Raw genomic sequence first — 14,857 nt, forward strand, 5'->3', positions numbered from 1 at the left:
AATTTTAATTTTTTTGTATTTTTATTACGAAAGTAATTTTTTTTATCAAAAAGGCAACCTTTTTATTAGTTGCATATTTTGAATATTAGACAACACTTGTATGGTTGCATATCTAAAAGAAAAAGCAACACTTGTATAGGTTGCATATCCAAAAGAAAAGGTAACATTTGTATAGGTTGTATATTCAAAAGAAAAGGCAATGCTTTAAAAGGTTACATATTCAAAACTAATAGGCAACACTTTAAAGTATTGCAAATTCAAACTTATAAGCAACACATAAAAGGGTTGAATTTTATTGCAAATAGGCAACATTTTTAGTAGTGGTCAAAATATGAGAAAAGACAACATTGCAAAAGTGTTGTCTCAAACACACTTTTGAAGTGTTGTTGTTTTCTAACCAAAGGCAACACTTACCAAGTGTTGCTCTCAAAAGCGTTGCTTTTGAAACAAAAAAGTGTTGCCTTGATCTAAGGCAACGGCTGCATATGCAACGCCGTCCAAAAACGTTGCCTTAGGTCCAAAAATGTTGCCATAGATCAAAAGCAACCTTTTGTTAGTCTTTAGGCAACACTTTTTAAATGTTGCCTCAACCTGAAAATGTTGTAGTGTTTGTTTTGTTACTTATTGTTTGATAAGAACATCTTTGGATCAAAGATGTGAAAAGCAATGCAGGTTATATTTTGTTTCTAATGTCTTCTTTTGTTTCTTGTGTTTATGTTTTCATTTTAGTATTTTTTATGAGCTTTGATTTATTTTTAGTGCCAATAGAGTTATATTTTCAAGTTTTAAAATCTTAGTCACGGTAAAAATTGACATCAGGAAAGATTAAGAAGTACAATGGATGGAGACAATATTTTCTTCCTTATTCTTCAAGTCCAAAACAAAAGTTTAGACACGCAAATTAGGTATTGAAGATAGGGGGATGTTCCCATAAAGACGCAGAAAACGTATTTTTTTAAAGATATTTTTTAATAATTAAAATTTAACACATATAATTATTTAAATTATGTTATTTTTATTAAAATTAGGTAAGACAAATTAATTTGACCGAAAAATAGTGAATCAAATTTTGAATCTGTCTAAATAATTAATATTATTTTTTATAAAAAATTACTACAACACCTACCCCTATTATATAAAATGATTAAAATATTCTTATTATATATATTAATTTTGAGAATGCTAAATTCTAGCCATTTTCTTCTCTATTGTTATAGGGTTAGAATTTAAAGTTTTTAATATATATATATATAATAGGGATATTTTAGTTGTCACTACAACAAATTCGGGCTGAGGCAACCCTTTAAAAATGTTGCCTATAATAAGGAAAAGTGTTGCCTTTGATAAAAGGCAACACTTTTTGTCAAAAAGCAACGCTTTTAGGGGGGTTGGCTATACGGCCGTTACCTTTGGTCTAAGGCAACGTTTTTGTGTATTAAAGGGAACTCTTTTTAAGGCAACCTTCAATAAACGTTGCCTTTTCTGCAAATAAAGCAACTCCACAAAAGGGTTGCCTTAGAGCACCCAAACACAACGCTTGAGATGAGACGTTATGGCAACACTTTTTACGAGTTGTATTTTCTAATACATAAAGCAACACTTGTCCTGAGTTTTTTAAGTTGCCTTTTCATATACCTAAAGCAACACTTGTGCAAGTTTTTTCTAGTTGTTTTTTCATATACCTAAAGCAACCCTTGGCCAAATTTTTTTAGGTTGCCTTTTTCATATACCTAAAGCAACATTTGTCCAGGTTTTTTTAAATTGCCTTTTTTATAGACCTAATGCAACACTTATGTAAGTGTATTTGCAGTTATCTTTTTTTAATACCTAAAGCAACACCTTATTGAGTTTCTCTTATGTTCTCTTTTTTAATATCTAAAACAATATATTTTTTACCTTTATTTATATGACATTTGAAGGATATATAACACCCACATTTGAATAAGCTAATAATATATATTGCATATATATAGAAAGGTCTACCAAGTGCCAATTAACATACTTGCCAAATTACTAAGTCAAATAAATAATAAACATAAGTAAGCAAAATACATGTTTTTCTGATGATGAACTTAAACCAAAAAGAAACTAAGTTTTTGACTTGAAACCAAAAAGACTTGGTGCTTCACCATTGCGCCAAGAATTGCCTTTATGTCTTCAGAAAACTTCATCCAACAATAAGAAAGCTGCAGTCAAATTTAAATGAAAAAAATTATAGTAAAAACATTAGCTATACAATAACATGTATACTCAAGTGTTACAACAATTTAGCACACATATACCTAATCATGATTTGGAATATGAGTCGATGGAGGAGAATGCCGAGGAACTAAATTTGGATCTTGTGCACTATTTGCAGACGATTGCTTAGATCGCAAGAGAGAAAGCGCTTCATCAACATTCATACCAGGAGAAGTTTGTTGCAGCATAAGTTTCACAATATCTTCTAATCCTTGCAGTCGTTGCTTATGGTCATCTAATTCAGTTTTTAAAGCTGTTACCTTCTCTTCACTTTGTTTTTTTATTTCATCTATTTCTTTATTTTTCTTAAGAGAAGCTTTTGTAACAGTTCTTCCAAAACATCGAACTCTTCCTGGATTTTCTTTACCAAAAACTTTTTGAAATGCATTAGTAGGAGAAGTATCCATCAACCAAAATAATAGTAGGTCATTAGCACTTTTCAGTTTTTGTCATAGAAAAAGCAATTACATGAATCAGAATTAGTGGAGCAATTGGTAAAGAGCGATAGAAAAAGCAATTACACGAATAAATGCATAAAGTCATGAAGATATATGTAAATCAAATTAGTGGATTTGGAATTGGATAACATTATAAAAAGTATATTATCTATACAAAACACATACACACACAACACCAAGACATTAGATTAGACTTGTAATGCACTTATGGTTCTGTTTAGTTTTTGCATAGGAAGGCATGTTTGTCCTATTTGCTGGTGCATGTACTCTGTCACTATCATCAAGTGGTCACAAATCTTTGGAAAGATTCATGTGTGTTCATATTTATTGCTATAATAATAATAGTAAACCAACACAACTATAGTACAACCATTTGCATTAAAGGACAAACAATTCAACTTAAATCATTATTCTATAAAGTTAATGTCTGTTACTCACCATTCATCAACAGTTACTGATCCATTTCTCACATACTGGGCAAAACAAAACCAATTCAAACCTAAAACCAACTAAATACATGTCTGATGTTATCAGTTACCATTATGCGCTGTCATTCATCTGAGTTTTCATATCAAGAATAATTAGAACTTAACTAGCATGCATCTTAATTGCTTCCAATTAATATAGTCTCTATATAAACATCAAAATAAACAAACCCTGCATAGCTACAAATTAAAAAAGAATAACTTCTAAGAATAATTATCATCAATAGTCCACAACAAAGAATTAAATTAGAACTCGAATTTCACTCTAATAATTAATAACTGATATTTTTTTGTGACATGTAATTAAAAAGAAACAAGAATTAACAACATATAAAGATAGCAATAATCAAATGAAATTAGTAGTGATCATCAGATAACACCAATAATAATATTTTGCCTACAAAACCCTTTGAATCCATGGGAACCAAGCTTCTACAATTTTCTATCTATTAATTAAAATAACCATTCTTCTGCATCATATCTATCATCAAATACAGCTTCTCCTAATTTGCAAGTACAAAGATCTAATTCATATCAGTTTTTTTTTCCAATGGGCACCACTACAGAGACACTAGTTGGAATAGATTGAAGGATTGAATTAAATGGAAGAGAAAATTAAATAGGTAAAACAAAGAGCACAAGAAGAAAACTAATTACTTGGTGAGCTACGACGGCAGAAGCGTTGATCGGAGAGAGTGAAGTTGCGAAGAGGAGGAGGTGAGACAGAGGAAGAAGAGGAAGAACGAGAAGGGTTTCTCGAAGGTGACCGCGTACTTGGGGCCGAGACAGGGGAGGAGAAGCCGTGGAGCAGCGTCCGTGGAGATGATGACCACGAAGGAGAGCATCGCGCCAACGCCTTTGAAAGGGAACACCGCCCCGTCGCCGACAGCACCGCGAACGAGACCAGAAGTTGAACGCCGGGACCTCCTGCTGCCGGTTGTGTCCCCTTTTATGTTGATTAGGAAAGTTAGTGCTTATGGTGGGTGCTGGGCATAGTGATGAACTTACTGAAGCACTCACTAGAAATGATTTAAGGAAAACCAAAGGTCTTTCTTTTTTTTTTTTCTAAGTTATTTGATTGGAAAGTAAATATTGGGGGAATAGGATGAAAAGTTTCCCTCTAAAATTTTTAGCTATGAATAATTTTAGGCAACTTTTTATAAATGTTATTTATTCAATTTTTTTTCATAACTTTTATAAAATGTTGTATTTTTATTTAAAAATGTTGTCTTAAATATTTTATATTGTAACATTTTTTGAGTGTTGTTTTAGATATCAAAGACAATAATTTTTGTGGGTGGCCAAAAATTTAGTTATCTTAGCCTTATTCAAAAGTAACACGTCAAAAATGTTGTCTTTGCCTATCTAAAGCAACTATTGTTAAATGTTGCTTCGAATAAGGGTTACCTTAGGCCAAAAATGTTGTAGTGTGTGTTTTATAATAGAGATATTGTAGTAATTTTTTATAAAAAATATTAATTTATACCAGTTTAAAATTTAATTTATTAATTTTTTTGCTAAACTGATTTGTCCGATCTAATTTTAATAAAAATAATATAATTTAATTGATTACATGTGTTAAATTTTAATTTTTTAAAAAACATCTTTAAAAAAAGACGTTTTTGACATCTTTATCTAAATGACTCCCTTAAAGATATATCTCACCTTGCGGGATTTGTTTATGGTGATTATCAATCACTTTAATTCTATATATACTCACATGACTTATAATTCCGAAAATCAATCCAATAGAGATTGCACTGGAATGGGATATCAATGTCCTTTGCCTCGATAGATCATAATTATTAGTTTAACAACAAAATACAAAAATTACTACATTCTAAATGTGGTGTTTATTTATATAAATAAAATTACTAATTAAAGACTAGTCTAGTAAAGCATCATGTTCTTTGGTTATGGAATGTGAAAAATACAATAATAATGATTGTATCGAGCTCTATTTTTGTTAAGAATGCGACATCACATTTTTGTAATCTAAATTTAAATATTACACTTATACACTATAAGAAAAAAAGTCTGAGCTACACTTTTTCCTTACTACGCTTCAAAAGCGTTGCTAAAAGAGGTCAATGGCCACACTTTTATGAGGAGACGGTAGATTAAAGATTTGACCGCGCTTTTTCATACCACGCTTCAAAAGCGTGTACAAAATGGTCAATGACTATGTTTTTATGAGGGTGGCAATTGATTAGAAATTTGATCATATTTTTTGTGCCATGCTTCGAAAGCGTGGCCATAGAGAGCAACAGACATGCTTATAAAGCGTGCCAATAGAGTAGCCATACGTTGACAATTGTAAAGTGTGCCAATATATAGGGTATGTTTAATATACTGAGCAAAAACACTTCACTATTAACACCTACACTTAACGTTTTTCATCATTCTTCATCGCGCCTCCAACCTTAACCCCAGAACTTCATCGCGCTTCCAACCCCTGCTTCGGTGCTCCCTACATCGGCTCTCCCTCCATTGGCGCTCCCTCTATCGGCGCTCCCTTCGTCTCAAAGCCTCCGTCATGCCCACTCTCTCACAATCCCTCAAACGTTGCTCCTTCCTCCATCGTTGAAACCCATAACGCTCTGTTTTTCCTCCTGCATCGCCGGTCTCTATCTTCTCCTGCGTGTGGCTATGCTGCAACTCCCTAACTAAACTTCTACCTCTACTTCAAGTGAGTTGGTATTCTCCCTCTACTCCGCATATCTATAGTCTGCCTTTACTCCGCGTCCTTGACTCACACTTAGGTGATTTCTGTTCAGGGATTTTTTTTTCTCCATCGGATCAGGACTAATCTGATTATAGGAACATGACTAATTTTTGGATATCTTTTGGTGAGCTATCTGTGCTTTCAAATTTGATAAATGGTTGTTTGTCTTTTTTTTATGACGAACTACATTTTTGTCATTATCTATATTACTGGTGTCCATATTCTAACTACTTTTTTGTTGTTATTTTTTTGTGTGCAGATCTTGAACATTGATTGGTTTCAGAAACGACTCAATGAAAACGACGAGGTCTCTTTTTAGTTTTGAATAACAAAGAAGGATGACAAGCTGGCGATGGAAATGGCGATGGAGAACTAAGATAGTACTCCAATAGCACCAAATAGAGAAGGATTTTTTATCTGGTTCTGTGTAGTTTTGGGTGGAAGGTTGGGCGTTCTGAATTTAGGAATTTTATTATTCTGTTTTTTCATGAGGGTTCACTGTTTTCTTTTTTATTATTGCAATTTGCTTATGATTTTGTATCCTTCTTTGTTAGGGTTTATTGATTTTGCAATTTTCTCATTATGATTCTACATCTTGCATTTCAGGCATAAAAACAAACAAAAGAAAATTCTGTTATGCTAGTTTATGATGTTTACCATTTTCTTAGCAAAACTATATTATGGTTCATTTTCTTTGTTTTATCTAAGATTATGTTGGAGATTGGGATTTGAAGAAATTTCAAATTGTTTTCTAAATTTATGATATCAATTAGAAAAATATAAAAATCATTTACGAATCTTCTCTTGTTTAATCATAGTATTGCTTCCTTCTTCTATTGGAGGTTCTAATTACACAATCAGTGTATGAGTTTCAAATCCTGGGAGTTTTTTTCGTAATTGATTCAGCACAATTCACTGTCTACTCTGCAATGAATTGATGTTTAAGGTAAGGTTCAGATTCATCTAGCCTAACAAGCAACTGCTCCTGTTATGTTAGATTCCTAGTCCAAGCTCCCTCATCTGTACAAGTGAGCTAGAACCTTGTTTAGACTATCCAAATCTGCTAATATTTCAAGTGCCATTGTTTGAGTTATCATCATTGATGCTTTTTTGCTAGAATATCTTGTCAACATGTTTAGCTCATGTGCCATTTACCAAACCTCTTTTAGCTGCTTCCTGGTTCTTTTCAAGTGGCCAGTGATTCAAATTTTACCTTTTCTAGTTTATTGCTTTTGTTGCAAGAGTTCTTTGCCTAAGTCTGTCCATGGTCTTATCATGTGTTGAGTTTTTGGAGTATCTTTAATAAAAATCAGCCAAGAAAACTCAGATCCATATCACCTCTATTTCTCTCATGGACGACTTATAATTTGAATCTCATTCTACTTATAATCCAAAATCTTTTATAATTGATTCAGGTGCCTCCAATCATGTAGCCAATAATCGAATTAGATGTACCCTTTCTACAATAATTAATTCAGGTGCCTCTAGACTAGAGTCACACAATTTCCTCTAGGCCAACATATTATTCTGCATTTTGCATTTCGATGTATATTACTTCATTTTGGTTTTGTTGGTGGTTATATCATTGGATGTGTTCTAATTCTTGTGGACTATAATGGTTTTAACTTTGGAAAAATTTGGTGAAATTTTGCAATTAAGGGCATTCAAAATATCTATAGAAGGTTATGTTCTGCTTCAGTTTGCACCCACAGTTGCTTCGCGCCAGTATGACTGGACTAGAAAGCAAGTAAGTTCGCCTATTCTGTAATTTGAGGATAATGACATGCTAAGTCTGTTTTACAATATCTATCACTTCGAAATTCGGCACATTCATAACTCAATGTACCGTTCTTTCTTTAGAAACTAAAATAGATTATTTTATTGACTTAGTGAGTTGCTCTTGTAGTTTTCAATGTCTGGTCATGTTTGCTTGATTGTAGGTATTCTCATTATCAATGGGTGAAATGGGAACTGTGATTCTTGGCGCAAGGGAGTCTTGTGAATTCTTCCATGATCGTATAAAGGGCAAAAGGTACTTCTATGCTATACTTTTCTGAATTCTAATCATTATAAAATGTGAATTTGTAATTAGATTAACATATTATATATGTCACTAATTACTGTTTGATTTGTCTTGTAATAAAAATTGCATACTATATTTATAGGTTTGGTAATAAAAAAAGATTGAAAATTTATATTGTGCAATGATGAAGGTAAAGTAAAAAAAAAATTGAAGGCGGAGCCTCTTTCAGATGGTTTTGGCCACTTGTTCAACCTCAGTAACCCTCTTTTCTTTTGTGAACCTTTGTTGTATACTTTAATTTTCTCGCCATGCTGATTCAGTCCATTACATATATTGCGGTTTGCAAAGAGCTGATATCATAGATCAATGGAATATTTTGATGGTGACCAGTCTTTAGTGTAGTTATCTAAAGAATATCTTATATGACCATGTTTATGTTGATGCACATAATATAAAATTATAATGAAGTGATATGCAGTTATGTTTTCTTTGATTCCGACTTTGTGAGATTTTCATGAGCTCAGATTGCTAGGACTATTGAATAGTCTGAGCACCAGAAACCTATTTGTGACTATTGAATTTCTATCCAATTTCACATTGATGTAGTATCTCTTCAGATTTTGGTGAAGAAAGTGGCGGGAGTGATCGGACTATCTAAATACCAAGACAATCTCGGGAAGGGGCAGATAAGCAGCAACTTCCGTGAGGTAAGATATATTTACTTATTTTCCGTTTTTATTACTGGCTGGATTCTTTTGCTGATTAATATTATTTTTAAGATGTAATGAGTAAATTGGCATAGATAAAACATTTTGTAAGATCCAACTTAATGTATTGCTGCAAAATATATTTTGATTTATTCTGAAACTTATATTGGATTGTTCCCAATTTTTTGTTGTTTCTGTAGGTCTAACACCAAGCTAAAGAAGATTTTTTCAGAGCATTTGTGTGAAGTATCAAATGATGAACCATTAAAATGCTATTTGTAATATTTTGTAATAACTTGATGTTTTTTAAGTTATTGTCTTATAGTTTTTTTTTATTGTTTTTGGAGCATATTGAAGTATACATGAATGCACATATATATCAAGATTCTTTTTTTCATTTGATATAGAAATAGGCCCCCGCTTTTAAAGCGTGGCAATAGATTAACTTTAGGCACGATTACAAAAAGAGTGTGGCGATAGATTAACTAATGGCACGCTTTCCAAGCGTGGCTGTGCTTTAAAAGGATGGCTATATGTCCACCAGAGAGCATGCTTTAAAAGAGTGGCTATAGAGTTTTTTAAGTTATTGTCTTAGTTTTTTTATTGTTTTTAGAGCAGATTGAAGTATACATGAATGCAATATATATCAGGATTCCTTTTTTCATTTGATATAGAAATAGGCCCCCCGTTTTTAAAGCGTAGCGATAGATTAACTTTAGGCACGATTACAAAAAGAGTGTGGCAATAGATTAACTAATGGCACGCTTTCCAAGCGTGGTTGTACTTTAAAAGGATGGCTATATGTCCACTAGAGAGCATGCTTTAAAAGAGTGGCTATAGAGTTATACATACAGCCACGCTTAAAAGCGTGATAAAAAATAAAACGTAGTGATAGATTGACAAAAGCATGGGAATAGAGCTACTGCTATGCTAGCAGATGTAACCTTTTTAAAAGTGTGCCGGTAGCTCAAAAAGCGTGGCAAAAAGCTATTGTTAGGCTTTTTTTAATTTTTTGCCACATTTTAAAAACATAATAAAATTGTGATTTTTTTATAGCGTATGTAACTCAGTTTCATTTTTTTACTTTATTGGTAAAAATTTTCACAAGAATAAACTTGATATGATTGTTATATTGTATCAAATAATTTTATAATATAGTATCTGAATTTCTATGATCTAAAAATTTAAAGTTTGATTTTTGTTAACTCAAAAAAAAAAAAAAAATCTCTTGTTTAATTGTTCTGCCGTGGCCAGTGGCCACTATCGGTCCCTGTAGATCTACCCCCTTCATCTTAGGGCCAAATGCGTACACTTGAGTTCTTTCAAATTATCAAGTAGCATCCTACGTCAATAATAAATAAATAAATAAAAGGTAATCAAGTAGCAACATGCTGTAGTTTGTCTTACATACGTTTACACCATACTGACATTAATAATGTCCATTCTTCAATGTTTGCTTTACTAGTAGACACAGCATGTATGTTTCCGTAAGCTACCAAAAAAATTTTTTTTCTAGTCACCATTTATTTTATTTTTAACAATAATAAAAATAAACATTAATATATTTATTAACAATTAAATATTAGTCGTATTTATTCCATCGCTAAAAATTTTTTAATGACCACAAAAAATATAATTATTATTATAATATATTTTAATAATGACAAATATATAACTATCGCAAAAACATAAGTTAAATGACATATATAGTTGCCATTAATTATTTGTTTTACGAAATAGAAGATATGTCTTTCACATGATTTGTAGCAATAAAAAAATTATATCAGTTGTATGGCAGTTCCAAAGAAACACCTTGAGATCCAAAAAAAAATCCAAAAAATTCTTTGAAAAAAAAGAGATTTTTGGACAACATTAAAAACTTATTCATTAGCGCAATTAATTTCTACAGAAAATTCAAAAAGTTTTTTTTGTATTTTTTAAATTTACAACTAAAAATATCGATCTTTTGTTGTAGTGATAACTGATCTACATTCTTTCTATATTTTATCAATACTAAAAATAAAAAAAAAATATTTCTATATAAAAAATTTATTTAATCAGTTATTATAATGTTATTTTATATAATTTTAATATATATTTTATAGGAATAGTTGATTTTTTATATACACATAGTATAATAGTTCTTAAAAAAAATATACAATATTTTTCTTAAATTATTCTTAAAAATTTTGTGTCACTCTCATTTTCATACCTATAAATATGGCACAACCTCTAAGCATGCATCACAACACACCCCAACCCAATTTCTTCTTCAAACCTTCTTTACTTCCTTTATTATGGCACATCTAAGGCCAAAACATAACACTATTCCACTTCTAGTTATAAAAGCACTAGTACATTATTTTCTCTTCACATTTAAAACAACCATAGCTTCTTATGATGATCAAACCCTAAATGTAATAGATTTTGGTGCCAAAGCAGGTGGTGAAATTGATTCCTCAAGAGCATTTCTAGATGCATGGGAAAGTGCATGCAACACAATAACACCATCAACAATTTATGTCCCACAAGGAAGGTTCTTAATTGGAAAAGTAGTGTTTAAGGGTAGTCATGAGTATTGCAAGAGCAATGGAATCACAATAAAAATTGATGGTGCACTTGTTGCACCTTCCAATTATGATGATATTGGAAATGATGGGAATTGGTTGTTGTTTGATGATGTTAATGGAGTTTCAATTATTGGTGGAGTTCTTGATGGACAAGGCAATGGTCTTTGGGCATGCAAGAGATTTGGCAACAGAAATTGCCCAATGGGTGCTACGGTATAATAGCTTTAATTAATTAATTGCATTGAGTCTTTAAAATACTCTAGAAAATTCAATGGACATAATAATTTTACTTATTTCAACACTAGTAATTTATTAATTATAAATTAAATTAAATTAATTCAATATATGAAATATTTGTTGAGTAATAGTAGTCCAACAGCCAACAAGTTATAGCTTAAATGACATAATCTCTCCATACTCATCTAGAAGTCGCAGATATAAGTCTTTTTATCTTTGGTAAAAAAAAAAAAGAAAATAGTAATCCAACACCTTATATATGTATGTAGAAACATTTACGATAATAATAAAAATGGGGTTCACATACATTAACTTTGTCTAAGGTATACTCATTCATTTATTATGTTTTGACAGAATTTTATAACGAGCGAGTTTAAAAATAATAAATATAATTTAATTTTGATGTACTTTTAATATAAAACAGTTTTATATGTGTATTTAATTACGTAATAAAATATTAATAAAAGTAATTATTTTTTACATTAATCACGTAATTAATTATCTAAAAATAAATATAATTAATCAATTGTATAAAATATTTTATATTGTCAATATATTAAAATTAAATTATAATAAATATTAGATTTATACCTGTCTAATAAGAGTTTTTTTTTTTTTAATTATCTAATAGTCCTACTGGTATTTAACTCGTTCTCCACAAGGTTATAGGTGCTGACGATCCTCTAATAAGGCATCACTACTTGAAGACTTTCTTTTTCAATGTAATATATAATTCCCAAAAATTTTTCAAAAGAAAGTTGGAATATATAATTGCATTTATGGTCATCAAACTATTTTTTGGTATAAGATAATTTTACTAAATAAGTGTTGAAATTATTTCATTTATCTAGCTAATGTCAAACTAACATAATAATCATCCTACCTACTAGTGCATATATGTCCTTAATCAAATAGTACTATTGCACTTAATTGTCCTCTCTATTAGTGTATATATAGAATTTTAAATATATTTAAAACAATAATATTTTAATAATTTTAATTGTTGATTTTAATTATAAAAAAATATACAATATATTAATTAAAATCAACCGTTAAAATTAATAAAATACATTAATTTGTAAGTATATTTAAATTTTTTTTATAATATAAATGTTTCTCTGATGATTTTATTTTTTCTTGTATATATTTACAGAATTTAGGGTTCACGAATTCCAACAACATTGTAATAAACGGTGTGACCTCAGTGAACAGCGAAATGTACCACATAGTAATAGACAGAAGCAAGAATGTGAAAGTACAAGGTGTTAGGGTTTCAGCTTCAGGAAACAGTCCCAACACTGATGGCATTCATGTTCAACTCTCATCATTTGTAACAATCATTGCATCCAACATTGCCACTGGTGATGATTGCATCTCAATTGGTCCTGGATCAACCAATTTGTGGATACAAAACATAGCTTGTGGACCTGGTCATGGAATCAGGTACTTAATTACATATATTAATTTTTCATTTTTCATCGAACTAATTTTACTATTAACCCTTTTTACGTGGCAGTGTTGGAAGTTTGGGGAAAGAATTAGAAGAGGCTGGTGTGGAGAATGTGACCGTTAAAACAGTTACATTTACAGGAACTGAGAATGGTGTGAGAATCAAGTCTTGGGGGAGACCAAGCAATGGCTTCGCAAGGAACATCATTTTCCAACATCTTACTATGATTAATGTCCAAAACCCCATAGTCATTGACCAAAATTATTGCCCTAATGAGAAGGATTGCCCCGGTCAGGTAAATTTTCAAGAACATATTAATTAAACTCCTCTTTTTTTTAAAAAAAAACCGATAATTAGTAAATATTATGTTGTCCAATTTTACTTTTCTGAGTACCGAACCAAAATGTTAACCTTAAAAAAAATAGGATGATGATAAAATGATTCCTTAGTTGAATATTCATAATTATATTATCATTTTCATTTTATTATTGTGCAAAATATTTAATAAAAAATTAAAAATAGCATAAGGTAAATAAAATAGGATGATGATAAAAATATTGATCATTTTATCACTTGTCTAATAACAAAATCAAATGAGTTCAACCAGATAATCAATGTTTTTCAGTTAATATTAACTAAATTTTTTTAAAATTATTTTTATCCTCTAAGTTTTAAATTTTTTAATTTTAAATTTTAAATATTAAATTTTAAACTATAATTTTAACTATAAATCCTAAACCTTCTGAAAATGGAGGTTAAAAAAATAATTATACAATAAAAATATTACCAAAAGTTAATTAATTAAAAATTAATTCGTTATATTTACTTTTTTTTCTTAAGTCAATATGTGTAATGATTATAAATATATTATATCAGTCAATATAATAAATATTTTACTCTTTTAATAAGTAATTATCTTTTGATAAGTATTAAGAATAGCACAAATTATTAAGTGATTTTAATAAATACTTTTTGAACAATAATGTAGGGAGTTGCGAGCTAGAATGGACAAGAAAACTCGCATGTTATGATACCTATAGTTTCAGTGACGATTATGATAGCTATATAATTTTAGCAACACTTAAAAATATTATTAAAAATAAAATAATATTTTTTAATTTAAAAAATAAAAAAAAAACATTACCAAAATATAAAAAAGATAGTTTTAATTTTAGTAATACTTTATAAGTGTATGTTGTGATAGGCATAAACATTCTAGACTCCCCTTTTATATAATATACTTTTTTTTTTGCTTATATATAAAAATGTCGTATTAGGCTAACTGAATACATGTCTTGTTTTTTGGGACATACAAGCAGAATTCCGGGGTTAAAATTAGCAATGTAATGTACCAAGATATTCATGGGACATCAGCAACTGAAGTTGCGGTTAGATTCAATTGCAGTCCAAGGAATCCGTGCAATGAAATCACCTTGGAAGATGTCAAACTTACATATCAAACCAACAAACAAGCTCAAGCTTCATGCGTTCATGCCCAAGGAATCACTTCTGGTTTTGTTCAACCTAACGCTTGTTTCTCATCAAATATATAAACGCCATATTTAGAAAATTAGAGAAAAATATAGAAGCAATAATAATGATTAGCTAGATAAGCAGAATCTAATAATATAGAAGAAGTACCATGTTGTATTTTCCTCCTTAATTTTCTCCAATTATTTTGATTTTCTAATAATAATGTTTTGTTGAATAATTATCTAGTTTATTGAGTTTGATGATTGACACAATTATTTTATACCCAAGAAATTAAAAGTAGTGGCAACTTTAATAAAGATATAATTATTTTGTGTCTTTTTTATCTATTTAAGAGTTTTAAAATAAGTAGTTTTATAATATAATGTTAAAATTTTTATGAGAAAAAAGTTTATAATTTAAGTTTTATTATAAAACAAAAATCAACATATGATAAATTAAAAAAAAAAACGTAATATTGACGAGTCAAT

General features: G+C 30.0%; 2 protein-coding genes across 5 annotated transcripts; both read left to right on the top strand.

The window, feature by feature from the left end:
* Positions 1-5,560: 5,560 nt before the first annotated feature.
* Positions 5,561-9,105, top strand: LOC107616728 (single-stranded DNA-binding protein WHY1, chloroplastic-like). 4 transcript variants are annotated; one of them, XR_002354169.2, is made up of 7 exons: positions 5,561-5,873; positions 5,962-6,033; positions 6,169-6,855; positions 7,569-7,656; positions 7,850-7,941; positions 8,550-8,639; positions 8,840-9,105. XR_002354169.2 is itself a non-coding variant. In XM_088499912.1 (6 exons), the coding sequence occupies exons 3-5, from the start codon at positions 7,525-7,527 to the stop codon at positions 8,588-8,590; spliced, it is 276 nt and encodes a 91-aa protein (XP_088356038.1). In that variant the 5' UTR covers positions 5,561-5,873; positions 5,962-6,033; positions 6,169-7,524; the 3' UTR covers positions 8,591-8,639; positions 8,840-9,105. The 4 variants fall into 4 exon arrangements, 1 of the variants encoding a protein (XP_088356038.1); XR_015899912.1 differs by having other exon boundaries at positions 6,169-6,353; XR_001614617.3 differs by having other exon boundaries at positions 6,169-7,656; positions 8,840-9,036.
* Positions 9,106-10,936: 1,831 nt separating this feature from the next.
* On the top strand, positions 10,937-14,449 carry LOC107615039 (polygalacturonase-like). The gene is made up of 4 exons (XM_016317161.3): positions 10,937-11,422; positions 12,600-12,889; positions 12,963-13,191; positions 14,216-14,449. The coding sequence occupies exons 1-4, from the start codon at positions 10,937-10,939 to the stop codon at positions 14,447-14,449; spliced, it is 1,239 nt and encodes a 412-aa protein (XP_016172647.1).
* The last annotated feature ends 408 nt before the right edge of the window (positions 14,450-14,857 follow it).

The sequence above is a fragment of the Arachis ipaensis genome, chromosome B9 (genome assembly GCF_059453495.1).
Source record: "Arachis ipaensis isolate K30076 ecotype BB chromosome B9, ASM5945349v1, whole genome shotgun sequence".
In the NCBI taxonomy this organism is placed as follows: Eukaryota; Viridiplantae; Streptophyta; class Magnoliopsida; order Fabales; family Fabaceae; genus Arachis; species Arachis ipaensis.

What these genes read in the sequence shown, in the direction of transcription:
- LOC107615039 (XM_016317161.3), top strand. Translation starts at nt 10,937, where the DNA reads ATGGCACATCTAAGGCCAAAACATAACACTATTCCACTTCTAGTTATA. An exon ending in ATTGCCCAATGGGTGCTACG is followed by an intron (nt 11,423 to 12,599) that starts GTATAATAGCTT and finishes ATATATTTACAG; the next exon opens with AATTTAGGGTTCACGAATTC. An exon ending in GGACCTGGTCATGGAATCAG is followed by an intron (nt 12,890 to 12,962) that starts GTACTTAATTAC and finishes TTTACGTGGCAG; the next exon opens with TGTTGGAAGTTTGGGGAAAG.
- LOC107616728 (XM_088499912.1), top strand. Translation starts at nt 7,525, where the DNA reads ATGGTTTTAACTTTGGAAAAATTTGGTGAAATTTTGCAATTAAGGGCA. An exon ending in ATGACTGGACTAGAAAGCAA is followed by an intron (nt 7,657 to 7,849) that starts GTAAGTTCGCCT and finishes GCTTGATTGTAG; the next exon opens with GTATTCTCATTATCAATGGG. An exon ending in GATCGTATAAAGGGCAAAAG is followed by an intron (nt 7,942 to 8,538) that starts GTACTTCTATGC and finishes ACATTGATGTAG; the next exon opens with TATCTCTTCAGATTTTGGTG.